General features: G+C 36.5%; 1 protein-coding gene across 1 annotated transcript in view; it reads right to left on the reverse strand.

Moving 5' to 3' along the window:
* Positions 1-17,874, reverse strand: part of CHM (CHM Rab escort protein) — a 72,021-nt gene extending 54,147 nt beyond the window's left edge. Inside the window, exons 1-2 of the mRNA XM_032982755.2 lie at positions 17,799-17,874; positions 4,865-4,931 (exon numbers count right to left, since the gene is read on the reverse strand). Of these exons, the coding sequence (XP_032838646.1) occupies positions 4,865-4,931; positions 17,799-17,847 (116 nt within the window). The 5' untranslated portion in view covers positions 17,848-17,874. The remainder of the gene's footprint in view (positions 1-4,864; positions 4,932-17,798) is intronic.
* Positions 17,875-22,589: the final 4,715 nt, after the last annotated feature.

Here is a 22,589-nt window from a genome sequence, read left to right on the forward strand (position 1 = left end):
TATGACATTATATCCTAAAACAAAATAAAAACAACTTTTTTTCCAAAAAGGTCAAATAATACCAAAACTAAGAATTTTTGCCTAGGTTTCCTTCCAGAAAGGCAAATAATTCCTTTATTGTTCTTGCGAAAAATTTACCTGCTTTGAGAAGCAACCATTTTGCTCTCCGGTTGCTGTACTTAAACAGCTACCTCACTTCACAGAAGTTAAAGATAAAAAAGAAGTCTATATGAAGACATGGCTTGTATTACATTATATATTTCACAAGTACTGAAAAAAGCAAAACATTTTCTAGCAAGAAGTGAAACAAACTACAAAAGCAGGTATCTTGGAGGTGGGAGGTGCAGGGTGGGTGCCCAGCATGCTTTTGGATGCTCAGATAAAACAGAATTTTGGACACAAGGAACACTCAAGTACTCAACAGGCAAAGTTATGGTCAAAAAATTAGAAAGGTAACAGGTGTCAAGAAGCAAGACATGTGAAGTAGACAGAGCAAACAGGGCACAAAAGAGGAACTAAAATCCTGCATCTTGGCACCCCTTTACCTTTGATTTAAACTCTACATGGAAAGATAAATAAGACAACAAGGAAGGACATAGACAATAAAACTACAGTCTACAAATGCTATATTCTAGATGCTGAAAATCAAAACCAAAATGTAGCTAAAGATTCCTCACCTCTAATTGCCTCATCCTCATTAACAAAGTTAGTACATAATTATATAGATATATAAGAAGCAAATGAGTAAGGGACCAAAAGTAGAAAACTTAGCAAGCCATCAGGAGAAAGTCCTATGCATAGGAACAATTAGCAGGGGTAGTATATTCACTTCAAGTAACCAACTTGTAGTCTTGATCTACCTTTCTTCAGCAACTTCAAGTTTAAACTAAGTGCCAATCTCCACATTTTAAATTGCAAATTACTTTTCTAAATCACTTAACAAATATCCTTGAAATTTCACATGTCAACAGCTCATTAATATCTACAGTAAATGTAGCTCTCTGAAAAGAACCACAGATTTTACGTTTATTGAGACAGATAGCTGGCACGGAGAAATAGGGCTCCTTCAATTACTATTTGGCAGAAGCTAACTTTAGTTTAAAATCAGTCTACAGGAATTTATGGCAACACTGCAGTGAAGTGACTATTCTGAATAAGATTAGCTACTGTTGATGGTGATGCTTGGACAGTGTTTATAAATCAAACTTAGAACTTAGTATTTTATAATAGGCCACTTCAAAACCATCTTCCATAATCACCTATGCAGTATATTATGATAAATGCAAACATGGCTGGAGATTAAAAGTAATAAAAGATGTACACAAGGTAATGAGTGAAAACAAACTATAAGCAAAGACTATCCATATACATTTTCTATATCTTGTGCGTATCTCAACCCAGACCTTTGTAGAGAACAAAAGATTAATCAAAGCAGCACATCTATCACAAACAAGTATTTCAGTAACACCAAATTTTATTTTCTTACATTCTGAAAAAAAATTAAACTCGTGATCCTTCAAGAATGGAACATATATTGTTAAAAAGTGATATTCTAAATATAAACAGATCTTTTTGTTGGTGAATTTTTAATTATATTGCTACCTCAGTAAATTGAGACTTGAAAATTCTTCTAGAAATGAGTATGTTAAACTAGACATACAGTAGATAAAATGTTTTAATTGAAATTAATTTCTGGCAAGCTTTCTAAGACTTAACTTTCCACTTAAAATTCAAAAGGCATCAGGGTGGGGGTTTTCTGTTGGTTTTGGTAGGCTTTTTTTTTGCAAGAGTACTAACTTAAACACAAAAAGCAGATGGCTTGAAATGCCTCCCTATTTATGGGGAAGGGGTTATACAGTATAAACATTTCTGTTTTTTTGCCAAGATATGGATTCTAGACCATGATTTGGTGAGCACATACACCAATTAAAATGACAACTATTAATATGAGTGAAGAACACGTTGGTTAAAAACACCTTCCCCTGACCTTAGTGTGCACTGGAGTTAGAAAATAACTCCACAGGAGAAAGGAATCTAATGTGGAAGCCTTCATTTTCATCATAAAAACAAAAGCATGTGTGAATGTAAATGAGCATAGTTAAGTGAAAACAGTAATAAACAAAATCTGTATTCTACAGTCCTAATTGCCTGCTTCTGTGAGTTTTCTGAAAGGCTCTTCCTCATAGCTAAAAATAGGCATGGATGAAAGAAATCAAAGTTCCAGTGGCTAACTATTATTACAGACTTGGACAGTCAATGAATATGAAAAATTGAAATAAAAGAAGTAGTTCATTTAACAAAATCTAAGTAGTCTACCAGTAATATATACATTAAATTTAAAATCCAAATGTAACTGGTTTATTCATTCTATATTCATTCTGCTTACTCTAAAATAAGGTTTTTAATATTTTGGTTAGCAACCTAATATCTAATTTAAAAATTACTGTACCAAAATGGTTGAAATTAACATACACTTATACATTATGCATGAGGTCTTTACAGTAACTTCAATATCACTACTATGTAGTTACATATTCCTTTAAAATTATTACAATCTTAAGAGCCTTGTTTCAACTGAATCATTAGTTACATTAAATATGGAGCATCAAGTACTGCCTTGCTGTGTACTATCCCACTGTGATATAAAATACTAGAATATTGGCCCATTTAAGGACTTTTTTCCTTACAGTTTCTAGTTTTCCGTAGGTTCTGAGAGTAGTCCATAGTCCCTGAAAACTCATCAAGTTGAGTTCTTAATCCAAATGCCCTCCTATTGATAAAAACTGCTGACTGAAGTACATCACCTATCCTCGCTCCAGTCCAAGACAAGAAGACAGAGACTTTCTGGGAAGTATGACAGCAAACCGAGCAATTGCAAATCGGATTTCGTGTAATCAAGTTAGTGAGCTACTCTTGCAAATTTTGCAATTGTGTATGATTTCAAATTAGAAATAAATGTATGGAAAGTGAATGGGTCCTTTGAAGGGCTGTGGGCAAAAGAGACTACAGAATTTTAATCTTGAACCGATGATGTTTAGAGAAACTGAACAGCAGAAAGCAGACCCTTTTCAAGATCTTGGTGTAAGACACAATAAAAACCAAAAACACATTATGCTGTCTCTGGGAAAAAGTCTCTAAACCTAAGTGCTGGACACACAGGTTCACACCAAAAGAATTTTCACAGAAAGACAAGAGCTCAAAAATATGACATAAAAATAAAAAACTATGCCAACCTTGTAATTTCCGACGAACAAGTACCAAAATCAAAGCATCTAAGCTCACAGCACTCTTGCTGCTACCACCACCTCAAAAGCACCTGTCATGCTTCTCTGCCGAAATCCAGCAGGTATCAGCTAGAGAATAGGTAACAGGTTGCCTGAAGCTAGACCCCACATAGACTTGCTTGTTATTAACAGTTATGAATTTACAGTTAAACACATAAAATATTCCCCTCTCCCCAACTTCTGATAAAATTTGATCAAATTATCCACTTTGGTTGTATGCCCAATTATTTACCACAACTAAAATGCAGAAATTAGTTTAACCTTATAAAATTATTATGCATTTTAGGCTATTACAACATTTACCAGCAGCAGTGCCACTTAGGTAGTCTTTGCTTCCTGCTTATGACCCTCTCGCAAAACCATATTAGCCCAGCAAATTGCGTAACTACACTAACAATGGAACTGAAGAAGTAGCAAGGGGACAGGAGCCAGCTACAATCAAGATCAGTGGCAATGATGCCAAAAAAAAAGAAAAAAAATCATCTGTATAATCCTACTGTGAGGTCACATAATGAACTGCAACAGGCACAGTGCAGGTGTCTTAGCACAGAAATCTCACAAAATACACTGCATATGTTACCTTCTCGAAAAACGTAGACAGTAAAGCAGCCTCAAAAGCTGCTTAGTAATGATCGATCATCTCAAAACAGTTATGAGAAAATTAGAGTTCTAAAGTGCTAGATGAGAGAGGGGTATTTTAATAGTTTGTCTTGGTCAGCTGAGGCTCCAGCATTTGCAATCAAGCTTGCCTCTGAAACCAGAGCTCTAGACTTGAGTCATGCTACTAAATTTTGCTGAGTTGCACAAATAAGCCAAGGTTGAAAGATCCTAAATTTTTCTAAAAAACAGTGTGCATCATACTGTATAGTTACACAGTTTATGAAAAAACAAGTAACTCTGGCTAATTAGTAAAGAGAAGTTAAAGGAAACAGTCATCTCTTAAAAAGATGCAATGAAATACATTGCTCCAAGTGCTTCAGCAAATCCTACCATTTCAAAGTGCAAGAGAAGTACTTTTTGAATCAACTGATTTCACTGGTATTCTCTACTTCTCTTACAAACTAATTTAGCATGAGATAGAGAGAAGACAGCAACAGGAGTGCTGTGTTAATCTCCTGCCTTATCAGCCAGATTTCACTTATCTTCATTCTGATAACAATTAAAATGCAAAAATACTTGTATTAACTTCTCTAGGCATTGAGAACTGATACAAACTAGATACTAGTAAAACATTATGTCATTAAATTATAATGGCTCAGGTAAAAATTCTCACAAAAACAGAATGGAATAATTACTGTCAGGAATGATAATGAAGGGCACTAAACCTGTAACCATTCCTGTTCATATGAAAGGAGCCATCAACACCATCCTTGACCACATCACTTATGTTCCACGTTATCGAGCTAGCATGGAAAAACTGCCAGTTCTATTGATGGAAATAACACCCCAAAAATAAGGAAGAGACAAAAGCTTATGCCAGATGAACATAAAATGCAAGTCAGGAACGGCACACTGACATAGACACAGATATACTTCTAGCCAGTTTAACTCTTAAAAGGATAATTATTAGAGTAACTTACGAATCAACATGAAGAACTCTCTGGCCACTTCTGGCACATGCCGCTGCAATAATAGATTCAGGCAAACCTGAAAGGACACATGCAACTTTTAGAACTTAGTGTACTAAGCTAAACGAAAAAATGAAAAAAAAGTTAGCACTTGGTCAGGAACAGGCAATTTAAGCAAAAAAGTTTACAATGTGAGTCACTAAATTTTAAATACTCCCATGCTACTAAAAATAATGAACACTATTTTGTGTTCATTAACATTTTGCTATGAGCCTCTTGAACACAACACTTTATTTTTTTTTTTAATAATTGTATGGCACATGTCACTTGCAAACACTACTATCCCTGAGTTAAAGCTTCTCAGCCATGTCTTCTCTAGGCACCTTGTTACCATAAACAGATTGTGCGCTTGCCACCACAATGATACCCAAATTTTAATGGGATGATCTGTAACTGTAAACCTCCTGATGCAGACAGGTATAATCTGAGGGCATTTTTTGTGCATTTTTGTTCACTTCAAAGTGTCTGACATAAGGTGAGGATTGTGTAACAACCCATTCAAATCGTGTTTTAAAATTAAGAAATTTATGGTAAATGCTGCATGCCTTGGTACATTGACCAAGGATGCACCATAAAGTGTGAGAGTATAAACCTGTTAGGATGGCATTAAACAACTGTGGACAGCAGACAGAGTCCTGACCAGGACATGTCTCCTCCATCTGTTGGCAAATATCTCTACTGTAAACAGGTCTCAATACTGTATTTGAACTAACTGGTTTGCTCTCAAAGAATGTCCCTGGAGGACGCTCAATATTCTGTATGCAGACCAAGACCCACGTGTAAACAGAAAAGCTAAACGGACAGTGCAGGTCTACTTTCATTTCACCTTCAAGGGTACTGTTAGGGACAGAACAAATGCAAGACGGTTGTCTGTGAAGTGGTATCCCTATCAAAATCTCCCATGTCATGCAATTATCCTCTGTCAAATCAGTATGTTTTCACTATATTTAGAAAAGATGTGTAGCCAAACCCCCCACCCCACCCCCCCCCAAAAAAAAAACCAAAACCAAAACAAACCACGAACTAAAAAGGCTAGTGGTATTTCTCTAACAGCAATACAGGCACATCATCACAATTGGAAGTTTAATAAATAAATTAGGTTGTTCTCTAATTTCAACTCCCACTCCCCAGGTTTTCACACGTGCAGTTAGGTGACCTAGGTTTCTGACTAGATTCAGAGTAGTATAGCTCACTATAGCTGTACAGCACTACTTTGCTGAAATCTCTTTTTAAATGATCTATTGGCTGTTTAAGCAGGTAATTCAGTAAAAGCAATTAAAATTCTAAGGGACTGGTATTAGGAGAAACTTAGGCTACGTATTCAATTAAGGAATGAGATTAAACAAAGTGGAAGGAGTGTTTCACTGATCTGATTTACAGCACACTGCCAGAAGCAGCTGTACTACTACAACTGAAGAGAGACAAAACTGAAAGTGGAAAAAGTAGGTGTGGTAGGGCACAAATTTCTTCAGCTAGCTTCATGCCAAACATCATCTTCATGAGAATTTCAGGCCTGCAGTTGTCTATTTCTTCAGAGAGAACACTGCCTTCACAAACGAATAACAGGTCAGCATGTTCCAATCTGATGACTTGCTTAAAACACATAATGCAGTATGCTAAAGTTACTGGACAACTATTTATTACTTGTAAGTTACCAGTTTTCACTTACCTAGAACAAGAAGCTGTTAGACTTTAATGGAATATGAAGCACAATTTAGCACTGCCAGAGACAGAAACAAATACTTTTAAATGGTTGAGCTAGTCTTTATTTATTCTAGAACCTGAAATACAGTCTAAAAAACACCTAGTGGGACTTTGATACAGGAGACTACAGTCTCATGAACTGTTTAAGCCACAAAAGTCAAATACAACCATCAAAATTGAGGTTCAACTTCTCTACCCTTATCTTCAGTCATTCCTGACCCCCTTCCACATGAAACAGTTGACCAGTTTTCGGCAGACCAGTTCCATGGTGGTGTCAACAGTCCAAAAGTACAAATGTTTCTATCAATACAAGGAAGGAGGCTTAACACATGCATGACAAATTTTCCAGGCAGATAGCTACAACTTTCCCACAAACTTTCTGGTTTTAACTCTTAGTATTTTGATGGATTAAAAAAAGAAAATCCCTTTCTGAATTGATAAAACAGAAAAAATTATAATAGTTTTTTCATTGCTGACCTTCCACAGCAGGTGAAGGCTTATCATGGAATTAACTTCTGCAGGCAGAAAGAAGGATGAACAACTGCATCAGTAACTGCCACACCTCAGGACTCTCACAAGATCCTGAATGCATACAGCCTTATTATGTGGAACTCCACATTCAGCTATCCCCTGAAAGTGTTTATATTTACATTTCATCTCTCTCCATCTATAAACTATCCAGAATAGAATCTACAACTACTATTTTGTTTGTAGTTCCTGTAAAAGGCTTTCTTTCTTTCATCTGGGCACAAAGAATATTACTCTAGAAATGGAACTGAGAAACTTGTTTCTCCTTCCTTATTGATAAAAGCCACTGAGAAATGTTGTAAAACATGACCAGTGCGGCCTGGCTGACCAGGACTGGAGTTATAGCTACTAGGGCATAACTGATTGCTTTAAGCTTGATCCAATTGATACTGTGGTGGAGGTCTGTTCTTCCATTAACCTTGGATGAAATTGTTCCCCGAATTAGCTTCCTTGCTCTTGAAAGCTGGCATCAATTTTCTTCACCAACCCTTTGCATGTAAGATACCGCGGCCCCCTGAGTACCCACTGGCAATAGAACGAGAAAGTGTAAGAAAAGCAAGGCCCATGCATTTTAGCTTTTGGAGAGGCTCTTAGAACAACTTGATGGAACAAGACACCATTTATTCTTATGTGACAAAACCTCAGTAAACCAAAGAAATAAGACTGTGCCTTGGCACCAGTTTCTGAACTGTCTTCTCCAACAGAAACAAAAGCACACGGAAAATAGGTAGCTTTGTCAAATGCAAGTTACCCCTGAGTTTGATCTGGACTGCATGATGGTTACTTTACAAAAGCCTTTGCCAAGAAAGGAGGCTCTGGTAAACAGACCATTATAATACAGTTATAGATAGTCCCTCTCTACCTAAGGGGAAAAAAAAAAAAAAAAACAAACAAAAAACAAAACAACTCGGAGAAGGCTCCTTAGAGAAATGGTAGAGATTTATAGCACATGAAACTGAACTATATCCTACAGGATGCTCACGTAGTTGTACAAAATAGGTCCCCTTCAGATTATTCAATAACAAAGAAATATATTCTTTTTATGAATTGTTCCTATTTGGAAACATTTTCCTGTTCTGAACTTTGATTTGTCTAAAGCTCTAAACTGGATTATATCCCAATTTTGAAACGCATTCAGACCCTAGCTACAAGGTAGAACAGACTCCATAACTTCTCTCTCACAGTTTGTTTTGAAGATGATTTATTGCAGAATTCAAGTGATTGCAGGGGAAAGGCCATATTCCTAACACTGATTATTAAGTTTCTCTTATGTCTAATGAGTAAATACAGCTGGATATCTCTAAACTGGTTTTCTCATGAAGGATTATTCTAACAGCTCCTGCCACTCATCCATCTTGGGGAACAGTCAGCTCCTGGTTTTGCCAGTTTAAGGGATAAAGGATATAGCACTACAGCCTGTGTCACTCATGATGTTTAACGTTTTTGAACAGGCAGTTGAGTAGTGATTTGGGTCCAATAATTTGAATCAAAGAACAGCAAGATTTAAATGAGAATCTACATTTCCTTTTAGATTATAAAAAAAAAATATTCTAAGACTTTACTGCTATCAAAATCAGTAATCAAATTACTGAATCATCAAGAGCTCTGCTCTCTGATATAATTAATAGTAGCCAGTATTCTCCTACTAAGCTACTACGCATATTAGTTACTGTGAAACACAGCACACGTTTTATTGTATCTGAAATGAAAAGGGCTACTGTGAAAGAACATTTTCTCAAGTAAGGTTTCAAATGCAGACAATTTTTACATTTGCAATGGTATTAGCAGAAAATAAGTCTGAACAGGAATCGCATGATCTAACCACAAGAAAGCAGCAACAGATCCAGACTTCAGTATGTTATACATAAACATCTGGCAGCATAAGAGGGATTTATGTAGAGGAAAAAGGAGTCCACACAATTCTTGCATCAATTTAATATGCTGACTCAGAAGTTCTTTGTATTTGAAGAAGAATCAATTCAGAAATAGTAGTGCTAGTTATCAAGAAATATAAACACTTTCTGTGCTTCCTGGCCCTTTCATATCTCCCCTTTAGAATGCTTACACATGAAATATTTGCATTATGTTAAAATGCCCTGCACCTCATTTCTCTTATCAGAAAAAACAAAGATAGATTTTTCCTTCATGAAGGAGGACTGATTAGTACCAGTTGAAATCTGTATCATCATTCCTTAAAGCCATTGCCTTCTTTCTCCGCTTACTAACCTCCATTTATCAGATGTAGTAGTAGCTAAATCATCCTCCCTGGCCTTCTCAAGGAAATATTAATATAAAATTTCCATGAAGTAGGACATTACATCTGCAGACAGACATAAAAATATGTATAAAATTAGAGATTTTACTCATTAGTGATCTCTGGGTCACCAACATCATCTAATAGGTAGAATTTCACAGGTACTTCTTGACACCTATCCAGAAACCGATGCATTCACATGAATCCATGACACTGCCTCATTCAAATACATGTGCAAAGTCAAAGTGAACCAACTTCTAAGTCTTTCTAGTATTGGTCCAGGAAAAGTGCTGACTACATACTTGCCCTTAAGTGTTTGGACTTCTTGCATCCTGCTGGAAAGATACTGAAAAAAAGGTGGCAGGCAGATTAACTTGTAACCAGATGGCTCCAACTAGAATAACAAACATGGTATCATGGCTCACTTCAGCATGTAGAAGCTGAAGTTAGCCCTACAAACTTTTCTGTTTCTCCAGCTATCTGTATAATGCATTGGAAACTGCTGCAAGAGATTGCAGGACTACATCAGAACCAGTTGCAGCACCAGAATGCAGTAACCCAGCAAGTAAAACAGTATAAACACTAGGCTCATAACAATCTTATGATGAAGAGTACAGTCCACTTTTGATAGCATTAGTTGTCACTGCCAGCTGTCTGAGCACTGTCTCTATTATAGCCTTCTTGGACACATAAGAGGCACATTAATACCAATAAATCTTACAGATGTGGCTGCTGCAAGCCGACCTTGAAGTCTACATTGTTTTTTTTTTCCAGCAACCTCTGACCAAGATAATCTCCACTGCATGAATTCTTGGACCTTCCCTATGAAGTAAAATCAGCCACACTTTTATTTTCAAGAATAAAGTGTTTAGAAGTAAATAAGCACAAAATAGAAGAATTAACTACACTTTATATATAGTTATCAAGATACCAATTCTACTTTTAGTTTCAACACAGCAAAATTAAGATTAGAGATAACTACCAAGCTAGAAAACTCTTCATCTTGAAAAGCCAACTGATTTTAAAAGCTTTAAAAAAATAATGGAAAGGAATAATTCACCTCTGTGTAATCAAAAATTAATTTCAGGCTTACACACTGTGTCTTCTAATTAGCGGCTATACATAATGCTATAATGATGCACTGCCTCTTCAAGTGACTTTAAATGGATACAGTCACTGCCCCAAGCAATTTATAAACTAAACAGCTTCATATGTGTGGAAGCATCTTGGTTCCAGAGTTGTTCACTGTAAACTATTTCCCAGTCATCCAGCTGATAATCTTTTACTGAATTACACAAGATTAATTTTGAAAAAGTTTAAATGTTTAATTTGCTTTATTGTATCTACTAAATAAATCACAAGTGGCTTTTTCATAATATAAAATGTTGAAGGGAAATATATTGAAAATGCTGGAACATAGACAATTTCAAAACAAACTTCTGGAGTCAGATAGTTGACCAAATGCAATAAATTCTGTTTGTATCCGAACTTCTAAGAGAAGAGCAGCTGACTGGCAAAGCTCACTACACAATCTTAATGGTATGTTTTTGGTGTATGTAGAACTTAAGAGGTATTTTATAATTTAATCACAAACGAAGTTGAAATAATTACTGTATATAATATTTTAGGTTAAAGCTAGCTAATTAAAATGCATAATATGTTTGATTCATTTTATTTTATGCTTGTATTGCAGAGTAACATCAGAAAGTATTTCTGCATTACAGAATATGGTAGTGGCATAGAAATGACAATCCATTGATGCAAGTAAGAAATTGTAATTGGTCAATGAAGGAGCCACAAGTAAAAAGTTTCTTCTCCTACTTCAGTAATTCCATATAGTTATCTGTGTACTGTCAGAGGAACATGGCAATGAAAAACGTCGAATTGCACAGTTGGTGCAAATAAACGTTATTTAGAAAAAGAACACAAGCAGACACTTATGCTCCAAATAAAAATGAAACTTGTTACTGAAAATCGTGCTCGAACCCAGCAGTGTTTTCTGAAGAGGAAAATAAATAAATAAATAAATCGGTAAGAGAATGCACTTTCTGAAGTTGGCTCCAAGTCATAATAGCCAAGGAAAATGAACATCAAATATAGCAAAAAAATCAACATACATGACAGCTAGACAACAGCATGAATACAACTTTACCTTATTAAGCACTTATGTAAAAATTGTATAACTGGATAAGTCACATCTTTGTGTGGCAAAGTTCTACTGTATATAAATATTTTGCTCATAAAATGTCTAAGACATTGAATCAAGGTAACAGATTAACGAACTAGTATCCAATTTGGCAGACCACTTTTTGAACTACAGGTGAAAGCAGATTACTTCAAGGTAAGAAATTCTGTTTACTGGAAGGGAACAGCAGCTTTACTTTTCAATACTAGATGGCTACGTTCAAATAGAAGGGTAATTTTTTAAGAATTGTCAAATTTGCATACTTTTATATAAACAGCTATTATCTATTTAAGTATACCCCCTTAATTCACATCTATTAAGGAAGACAACAGGTAAAATCCAGCAGATGCTTGAGGTCTTAAAAAAATAAAATGGTGTTGAATAAAAAGTGTTTGTTATTTGACTTTTCTAGCACATACTACATCTATGAGTCTAATCTCTGGTTTACAACCAATAGCATCGGATAAAGAAAAAACTATATAGATCTTTTAATATATGTGCTTTGCAAAACGCACATTAAGTTTTATTTCACCCAAGTCTGCTTTCACTTATTTTTCTGCCTCCCTGCAGGAAGACAGCTTGCTCTCCTCGCTCCTTATACATTTTTAAACATTTCATAAAAGATTTAAAAAGCTTCTTCTCCTACAGTAGTAATTCCATATAGTTATCTGTGCAGCAACAGTCTTAAAGAATGCTATGGTTGGCTCTAGAGCAACCTCAGTACACCAGTGACTTAGAGAGAGATGAGTTCTCGTAGAAGGATCAAATTACCAGCTTTACAACCATTCTCCAAACAGTGGAATGGCATTTTTACTGGACATAGATAAACGTGTCCTTTCGATTACTCCCAGTTCAGACTAGAATCTCAAAGTACCTTACTAAGACTTTTTCTAAAGGAATTTTTCACCTTGATATGCAGATGACCTACTCTGTTTTTCTCACAGTAGCACCACAGGAGTACTACAATCTCTTATTTTGTAAGATCAGCAATATAATATGGAAACCTGAAAAACACTAATAGGCTGAGAAGGACAAGTAAAGATTCATAAAATAATGAGTTTTCTTATAAGAGCAGAGAGGGACGTTTCACAGTATCTAGGAAACAATCGTATGTGGTATATCAGTGGGAGTCCAAGCCTCCAAGAAGGCTATCACAGCATCTCTGCTACACAAAAAAAAATTCAGAATAGAAGGCATGCCAGAAAACAGCCCCTCAATTTTAGTCACATTAAAACAAAAAGTCAGTAAGAAGATAAAGATATGTTTACACTTGGAAAATACTAAAAAAAAAAAATATATATATATATCTATAAATATATTAAAAAGGGGGGGGGGGAGGGCAGGGAGAAATCTGTGAGTCAGTGTTCATTTTGCTTGACATGGACAGGTAACAACTTCATTACAAATGATAATAACAACATCGGTCTCCTTCCTCCTTCCACACATCAACATTACAAGTCAGTGCCACTGTATTCGTCCGCAATGACCAATGACATCAAAAAATAACCATCTTCAGCTGGTTTTTCATCTAGCTTTTATTGTAAACTCTAAATAGCTGCTGATGTAAACTGAATGTTGTATACTTATATAAGATAATGTAACTAAAATATCAGCCCAGAAGATGTATCAGAAAACACTGTAGGCACATTCTAAAAATATCCTGCAACAATAAAAACATTAGGAATTTTTCATTTTCCAGTTGTTTTGTTGTTTGTTTTTTTTTAAAATCAATTTTCAATGTTAACTTCTTAATTCACATCTACAATATTTAAGTTAATTTTTCATGGTGTATTTTAAAAATTGTATTAGTAACTGGAAGTGATTTTTCCTAACACTGTGTGTACATAAGATAAACAGAAAGTACTTATACCACTCCCAGCATATCGAACAATAAATAATAGATTCTCCTGACAGGACTTTGATGACCTGGCAAAGCCCGAGTGCTTTCAGCCAAAATCATATGAAACCATAAATCACTCTTTATTTTATAGAATATTTCAAAATGGATTCCTGCTTTCTACCTTGAAAGTCATTTCATGTGTTATTTATAACCACTGAAAACCAGAATGGAAAGAAAATTGCATAGAACTAGAAAATTTACTGTGACTGCTTTTATAAAGAATAACTCCTTTTTAGAAAAAAATTAGAATTACTGGCAGACAAACTTGTGAATACAACCACCTTTTAAAGAGCCATATCCTTTATTTTACAACCACACCAGCAGTTAATATAGGTGTTCTGGAGTATCGGAGACAAGTGTAAGAAGTTAAGACTGAATATAATCCAATCAGCTGAAGAAATTCAAAGGTAAGGATGACCCTGCATCATTATCCACACCACTTATAAATATGCACAGCCACGTTGCCAATCTTTGCACTTACAGTGCTTTCTGCTATAAACTCAACCTTGCTGAACTCAACCTTGCTGAACTCAACCTTGTCTAGGGATTTTCCTATTTGACAACTGCCTAAAGACAAAAGCTCTGCAACTCACGCCTAGCTCTGAGTGTCACTCTCAAATAGATGCCTGCTTTTTGAGATAAATACTTATCAAAGAACTCATAATGTTCCCTCTTGCTATAAATGTACTACCATTTTAATGCCTGCACTAATTTAAAAGTTGACCTCACAAAAGCTTATCAATAATGAACTCATTTAAATGAACATGACTAACGCCCACATTGAATTCCTCAAGCAAGCACTTACATCAGCGCTCCAAACCTAGATCCTACAGGCTTTCAGACAAATAAAAATAACTGAGTATCAATTTTCGAAGAACAGACCTTCCAAAATACCAGAACTGATTTGAAGATTGACAATATTGCATCATATCTGGTTTGGCATAGAATCACCCAATAAATCCATTCCTGTTCAGTTAGTCGGTAACTTGACCATAGTACTATATTCAAAAAGCAGGAAGGTAAGTATACAAGAGGCCTGGGGCAGGGGGAGAAGAGTGACTTGTATACTGCAACAAAAAAAGGGGTAGAACAAAAGAACATTATCATAATAGCTTTAATTTTCATATTGTGCTGCCATGAAAAACCTCAAGATATACTCACCAATTTTATGTCATATGTTCATCTAGTACATATAAATTCCAAGACAGTAGTGAAACTTTTGCTGCTGAACGCACCAGGACTACTATTTTTGTACTACACATCCATCTTGCTCTAAACTTGCCCACGCAAGAAAATGTTTAATTGGGGTTAAGGAAAAGTAGTTTCTTCAATAAGCAAATTTACTTTTCCCACAGAAATAATGATGAAGTAATTGAACCTAAGCATTAAATGGAGCACTGATGACTAAAATTTGGTGTGAGGTTCCATTTTCATTAAGCTTACTACGGGGAAACAGTTAAATGAGCCTGAAATAAAAACAAATTCAAATCTAATGTTACCACTCAATCTAATTACTAAAATTAACAGATGTACAAATTATAAAACCAGAAAAAGGCCACACATGCAGAAAAGAATGCAATTACTACTATGCAGTTAAAAAGATCATTAACACAAACATTCTAGTTATTAAGACAATTAAATATCCATAGGTACACTTGTAGCATTAGAAAACAGAGTTAAAGACAAGGTTAAGATATTCCGTCGGGAGTCACTGCCCAGAAGAGAAGACAGATGAAAGTTTTACTTTGAATAATCTTCCATACTAATATAATAACGATTTAAAAAAAAAAAAAAAGCAATCAACAGTGTTAGTCACCATTTAAGTATATTCTTAGTGAGAAGGAATGCAAAGAAAAGACAAAATAATTCTTAAAATGTGGAATTTTGAAAATTTTTAAGTTAGTTATAGCAGTACTCTCTGCAAGTAAGTAAAAGCACTTTCTTTAATACAAATCCACATCACCACCACCACCAAATACAGCAATATTTCAGAGGAATTTAGCTCAAAGAATCCCCTGCCCTGAACATCAAAGCTCTAACATTACATGATCATTCTAGAACAGGGAAGATTGTATTTGATGAGTGTCACATGATAAACTCTCACTGGCACAGACAGTTCAGGCAAAAATGCTTTTGCTGATGAACTGCCAGTTTCACGTGAATTTTTCTAATTGTCTAGGTGTGCACAGTCTCTCTGTCTGTGACACCCTACCACCAACAACCACTCCTCTGTGGTGAGCAGCCTGGTGTTACTTAACACATGCAACCAGCAAGCACGATGTTTAACGGGCTATGACAGACAGCACCCAAGAGCAGGCTGCCACCGCTGGAGCAATGCTCTTAGCCTCACTCTGTGAACGAGACACCCCTCAGGCACGAGGGTTGCCAGAACAAGCTTGGTTACCTTAATCAAAATTACAAAAGCTCCAAAAGAAAATTTTGGCAGCAGGTTTTTACTCTTCCATTGGAATAATGAAAAGATTAAGTCTTATTTATATAAGCTATAGTCAGATCTTTTAAAAAGGTAACACCGTCACTAGTCTTTGTAATACCAGAATGGGTATTTCTACTGTTTTCACCTTCTAGTTTCTTTAGTAGCTAGAATAGCTAAGTAGCCTAACGTTAATTTCATAAACCTCTGAGTCTCCTTTCATTCTCTATATCATTGCATCATCTACATAAATACTATTTTTCTCATGGCAGTAAAGAATGAATTATCCTCAACCATCACAGAGGTTACTAAATTTTTAGTATTTCACCCTTCTACTTTGGTACTTAAGCCTTTAATTGTTCACCCTTCTTCTCATACTCTCAAGATATTCACAAATCTGAACACATATTAAAATGTCACATTCGTTACTGCGGCTTCCACTATATACAACAGGGTTAAGAACACAGAGGAGATCTCTTCATTTGCTCAAGAACCTTAATTATGCATTTTTAGTAGAGTACAGTCAACAATGAATACATTTTTATAATCTCTCCAGAACTAAATGAGAAATCCTTTCAGCAGTTACACATACACTGTAGGGGGATTAATTTTTTTCTGGTAAACACTGAAAACAGCAATTACATTAAGAAACGCACTCATTCTATTCCAGTTGCTAAAAAAGTAGTCTTAAATCTGAAGGACGTAATTTGGCAGATCAGGGAGCTCAAAAACCATAGTTCCTGATTCCACCTGGAAAACAGTAACATTTAAAAGTGTCTTCCCTTCTGTGCTCCAACTAACATCCTGAGCTGACTGTGAGAATTCTTCATAAATGCAAACAAAATCTGAGTGTAAATTTGGGCCCTATAAACAAGAACGTATTTTGAATGCTTTAAGACTAGAGCTCAATGCCGAATTTAAGGGAGTGGTTTATCAAGACCAGTTCTAACTAGGCCACTGTCACAGGGTTCTACAAAACAGAAATTGCAATACTTAAAGATTATTATGATACACAAGCTGCAGTTATCTTACTTCTGAAGGAACGTTTCAGCATTTGTTTTGTAGTTACACTGTTGTGGTATGTTTCAGTGAGACATTCAAGATCTCCATCACTACACACCTTAACAGGAAACAAGATGAACACGTACAGAAAACAGAAAGTGGAAGCAATTCTAGAAAGTTCAGAGTTAAGTCTCTGATATTTGCAATTATTCAACCTTATATTTGTTCTTATACTGAGAAATACACCCTAATGAGGAGAACTTAAATAAAAGAAGTTTTGGGTTATTTGTAAACAAGCATATAGATTAGAAAAAACTTTTTAAAGTTCTTGCATTATAGGATAGGATACTATTAAAAAAATAAAGGACATCTTCAACATATACCATATATATTACAACAACATGGAGTTTAGCTCTTCAGAACTATTTTCAGTGCATAAAAGTAAACTCGACCAGCAGGGAAGTATTTCAGCAGAAAGGACTGCCAAGAGCAGCAGAGTCTAACAAGGTTTTCTTAAGTACCCCAGGAGCACCTGACGGGCGGCGTGCAGGGGCAGGTGGAGCGCCCGGCGGGCCCCGCCTCACAGCGACAGGGCTCAGGGAGACCCCCCTCCCAGTTACGGCCCCGCAGCACACGTACCTCCGTGCCACCTCTATTACTAAGCAAATCTTGACACTTAACTCTTAATAGCAACCCTCGAGCGGCCTGCGAGTCCCCGGCATAGCGCTGCCCACGCAGGTGCCCTCAGGATGCCTGCGGCCCGCCCGCAGCCGCCAGCTCTGCCCTGTGGCTCTCCGCCGCTCCCGCTCCAGGGCCAGCACCTTACCACCCCCCGCCCAGCCCCGCTGCCGGTCCCGGTCCCGGTCCCGCCCCGTCGCCTACCGGTCCCTATCACCACCACATCAAACTCAGAGGGAAGGTTGTCCGCCATCTTGGGAGGCGCGGCGTCACGTGGCCGGCGCTGACGGAAATGGCGGGTGCCGCCGGCAGAGCGTTCCGGCCGCTGCTCGCGGGGTCTGCCGGGAGATGTGGTTCCGGGCGCGGGGCGGCCGCCGAGTTCTGCCCGCGGGCTGACCCCGGTCGCTGCCGAGCCTGCGGACTCCAGCCCGCTGCGGCCTCTTCGCAAAACAGTCGTGTGAAAGGCGGCGGACCCTGCTCTGGGCGCCCGCTGCCCCCGCTCCGGTCCCTGCCGGCTGCTCCCCGGCTGCCGGCTGGTGAGCGGGTCCTGCCGACGCTCCTCGGAGGCCCATGTCGGACATGTCGCACACCGGGTCGCCAGCGGAGGTGTTAAGCTGGAGGATTGACGCCCGTGGCGCTCCGCTTCGCTCCGGCACCCAGCGTCACCCATTCTCGCCGACTGACCACCCACCCGGGCTCTCACCTGTCTAAGTTTTCCGCTGACTCAGAGGACGAGCCAGTACCCCGGGTACAGCGGGGCTGCGGGGTGCTGCGCTGGCTGCGTACCAGCTCCTAGCATTGATTCGTAAACTTTTGAAACACAGTAATACTGCATTCTGCCTACTTAAAATGCAAAAGACTTCAATGCAAACACACGTGTGTTTTGTACAATTCATGTGTCAATTCCACTAAAGTTTCGTGGATCACCAGTTCTTCAGTAACTCACAATAGATTTCAGTTTTGTTACTTCCTGCTGCATATGCAGTGTTTCTGAAAAGATTTCTACCGTTTGTTCAATCTCACTGATCACTGTACTTTATTAACATATCCAAGAAAATAATTTGCTTATTTTTAAAAAGTCCCCTTACTCTCCAACTGTGATTTCTTGCCTTTATCCACCATGTTGAAGACAGATTTTAAAAGAAAGTATCAGTTCGTCTATTTCTAGTCATTAATCTCATGTCCTTCCTTGTTAATTCACAGCCATATTATATGTTGGATTGTACTTCATTCTTTGCATTCAAAAATCTCTCTATTTTTCTCAGCCTATCAAATAATATTAACTCTTTCTTTCTTTTCCTCTGAAGCCTCAAGTCACACTTCAGTCTTGCTCTGCCTCCTTCTTGACCTTACAAAGAAATTAAGGGGAAATCGGGTGAAAAACAGAATTTACTGTTTCAGAGTAGCCCATCTTATATTACCAGTCTGACTGAAAAAATAGCAAGAATAAAAAGACACATTAGAAAAAGGCAGATACAGCAATATAGGCAAAATAACCTTGCACAGAATACCTGTGCCAGAATACACTGGAAATTTCTGGAAAGTTTTGCTTTTTATTTTGCACTTAATGGCTTGTATGGCTTTAAACTAATCTTTTAATATTATTCTTTGTGTATGATTATATTAAAGTCTTAACACCTTAAATCAATAATAACAATAAACCAGCTAGCAGCCTGTTAACACCTTGTTACAAGCTCCTTGTTCACATAGCAAAAGAATAGTGAAAATAGTATAAAGCGGCTAATGGAAACCAGAGACCACCTTACCCCACAGTACTGCCAGACGTGCTAGAACAGACTACAGCACAGAAAACAGTCTAGCAGGAAACATCAAACAATGCAAAAAGAAAAAAATACATAGATTTAAATCTCAGTACTTGATTACCATGTGAAGAAATATATAACTGAGAAAAATAGTAGTTATGGATTCAGATATAGAAGTAGTAAGATCAAATCTTATGTTCCTCATATTTATGCTTTCAACTGTCCCATGGAGATTAAAAAAAAAAAAAACAACAAAACAAAAAAAACAACAAACCACCAAAATCAATTCTGCAGCTTCCATAGTGCAATTCTGTTGATGAAGCTGTCATTTCTAATTTTTAACCTGTAACAACAGAAATTTAGCTCCCAAATTCTCACAATGCTGGCTCACCTTGACCTAAATGTATTGAGTTGAGGAACAAAGCATCACTATATTGGTTAGATCAGACAAGATAAATTCTTCCACATCTTTTTCTTGCTGAGGGTGAGCATACTCATGGAAATATAATTTCATTGGGAAAACCTTTTGTTATTGTTTAGTATAATTCTAGGACTTCACTAGAACAGAGCTATTTCACTGTCAATGTCTTACTGTTTTTCAAGTGCTTAAGTATTTATCCCACCACAAAATGCCGTTGTTTGGTTCTGTGAGTTCCTGTTAACTTCATTCATAAGATGCAATCAGTGCAATCCTATTTCATGATGACAGTCATTATCCACTGGACCAGAAATTCTTCCTAGTACTATTTATTTGACAAAATGATTATTCAGGATCTTTAACTGCAAGGTTGGTCAGCCCCATACAACACAAAAATATTTCTCTGTACTTTACAGATTTAATATCAGCAAATGTAGAAGTAAAATATGTAAGTATAAATAATTTTTATGAGAATTTCATGGACCTTGAGAAAATGTCTTACCATGTTTTTCTCTTTAGCTATTTAATTGCAATGTCATAGTAACAGAAAGCAGCATACCCAATTCTACATGGATGAATAAACACATTCAATAAAGAAGATTTAACAGAGTAAATCAAACACTGGATTAAACATTTTCTGCATAACAGACCACAAAATGGGCATTCATTTTACCAATAGATTCTCTACATTAGAAACAAATAGAAATGAATACCAACATAATTAAACTGCACATCCTGTGGCCTGATTACAGAATTTCCCTATATTTTGTTAAACTAGGTCTCATCAATTAGACTTGCCAAAACACATTCAAAAATGCAGTCTGACAAGACTAAATGTAATTTTTTGTAACCATCCGTATTAAATAATTTGTTTTTCTATGTTTTATGAAATAATTCACAATCATATATATTGGAGAGGATTTATACAGCATTTTTAGCAATAACAGTTCAGAAAGACACATGAAAAGATCAGTCTCAAGATTCCACTTTTAGCAGTTCTGAACACCTTTTCTGTAATCAACTTTTCCTACTTTTGAGCAAATCATCTCTCATAAAAACATGGGATTTTGGTTTATATCTTTTATTTGGGATTTTTGCGTATTCATAGATCTACCTTTGTTCCTTTAGAGTCTGTGTAGTTAATATCTAACTTGACCAAAATACTTTTTGGAAAAATAGTAATCTTAGCAAAACCCCATAAACTATGTAAGTGTTTTTATTTTCCCAGATAGAAACACTGAAGCTCAAGACAAAATCAGGAAGGATCAACATCAGAATTATGGAGTTTCTAGTTATCTCAAGATATAGTCTCAGATCATTTGATCAAATATTTTTTATCCTAAAACCAAACAGCAAATACTTCCTATTCACTATGATGAATTTTATTTTTTTAAGTTATGTAGTCTCTTTATTCTGGAGTGACTTCACGTGTGAAATCGCATTATTCACTCCATTATTCACTCAATGGATACAGAACTTAATTCTACTTGAGTACCAGTTTGAATAAGGACCAGCAGCAGGATCGGGCCTATTAGCTGCTTGAAACATCTATTGAATAACGTGATTTATCCCAACTAAATGGCTCATTAGTTCAGGCAGCAAGAAAATGTTTGTGTGTTGCTGAAGTTATGCATGGTTGTCATATAGAGTTTGCTGTTACGTAACTGTCAGTCACTGAAGCATGCGCAAACTAAATTGTTCATTAACTACAGAAACAGCCACTCTACATTCAAGCATGTTTGCAAAAAAAGTACTTGTTTCCAAATTTATTCTAAACCCTGATACACCTTTATTGTAACTACTTCTTTGTTACCACTATCTGAATTTTTCTTTCTTGCTGTCACAGCTTGCAGTGGTCAGTCTCAATCATGCTCATAAAACATATTACTTGTGTTTTATTAGTGGCATTGGACCCTAAACGTCAAATTTTCAGTCATATGTAGACACTTAAGTCCCATGGATGGTATGAATATTCCTCAGATACAATAATCTTGGCCTGGGTAGATCAGTGAACTAAAAATATTTTTAAAATCCTGAGTAATTAAATCTACATTCTCTACCTAAGGAGCACTGAAACTAATTTTGAAGTTGCCCTTCTGATTACTAAGATGTGAGTAAATTACAGAATTGTTTAGAAAGATGGGGAAAGAGATTCTGTAAGCATGCAAGGCAAGGAGTCTATTTTTCCAATGTTTAATTAATGACATTCTGCAAAAATTCTGTAGGTCTCTCACTGCAGTCAAAACTTTCTTTTACCAAGTGAGCACAGAGAAGAAAAAACCAGGATCATAGCTTTGATCAGGCTGCTCTGTCCACCATAACTGGCAGAATACAGAAAGAAGGCTCCATTAAAGCTTCATTAAGAATTGGCTGTAAGTTTTAAAGGCTCCCTAAACTACAAACGTGCAGGATGAAGGAGATAGTCTTTGCAGTAGCCCAAAAGTTCAGTTATTTTTTATGCTACAGGCTAATCTTGTTGCTTACAATAGCTGATGAACTTAGGATGATGACTAATATGCAGCAATTTTTATTGCTTGTCTCTTAGAGACATGTGGAGGAAAACTTACTTTAGGAATTGGAAACCTGGAAAACTACTGATAGTAGAATCAGACTCTATCTTGACTTTCATTGACCTAAAACCATATTATAAGTTCATTATATCCAATATATGGCGTCAGTTCACTTTCTTATTTGGTTAGATTACTTCTCTCAGTGCTCTGTAACAGTGGCTAAAATAATTCAGTATAGCACATTAAATATTATTGCTGTATCTTCTTTTATAGTGGAGGGGTTTTTTGAAGCATTTAGGCATGT

Source organism: Tyto alba, unplaced genomic scaffold, assembly GCF_018691265.1.
Source record: "Tyto alba isolate M040663 unplaced genomic scaffold, T.alba_DEE_v4.0 Super-Scaffold_5, whole genome shotgun sequence".
NCBI lineage: Eukaryota > Metazoa > Chordata > Aves > Strigiformes > Tytonidae > Tyto > Tyto alba.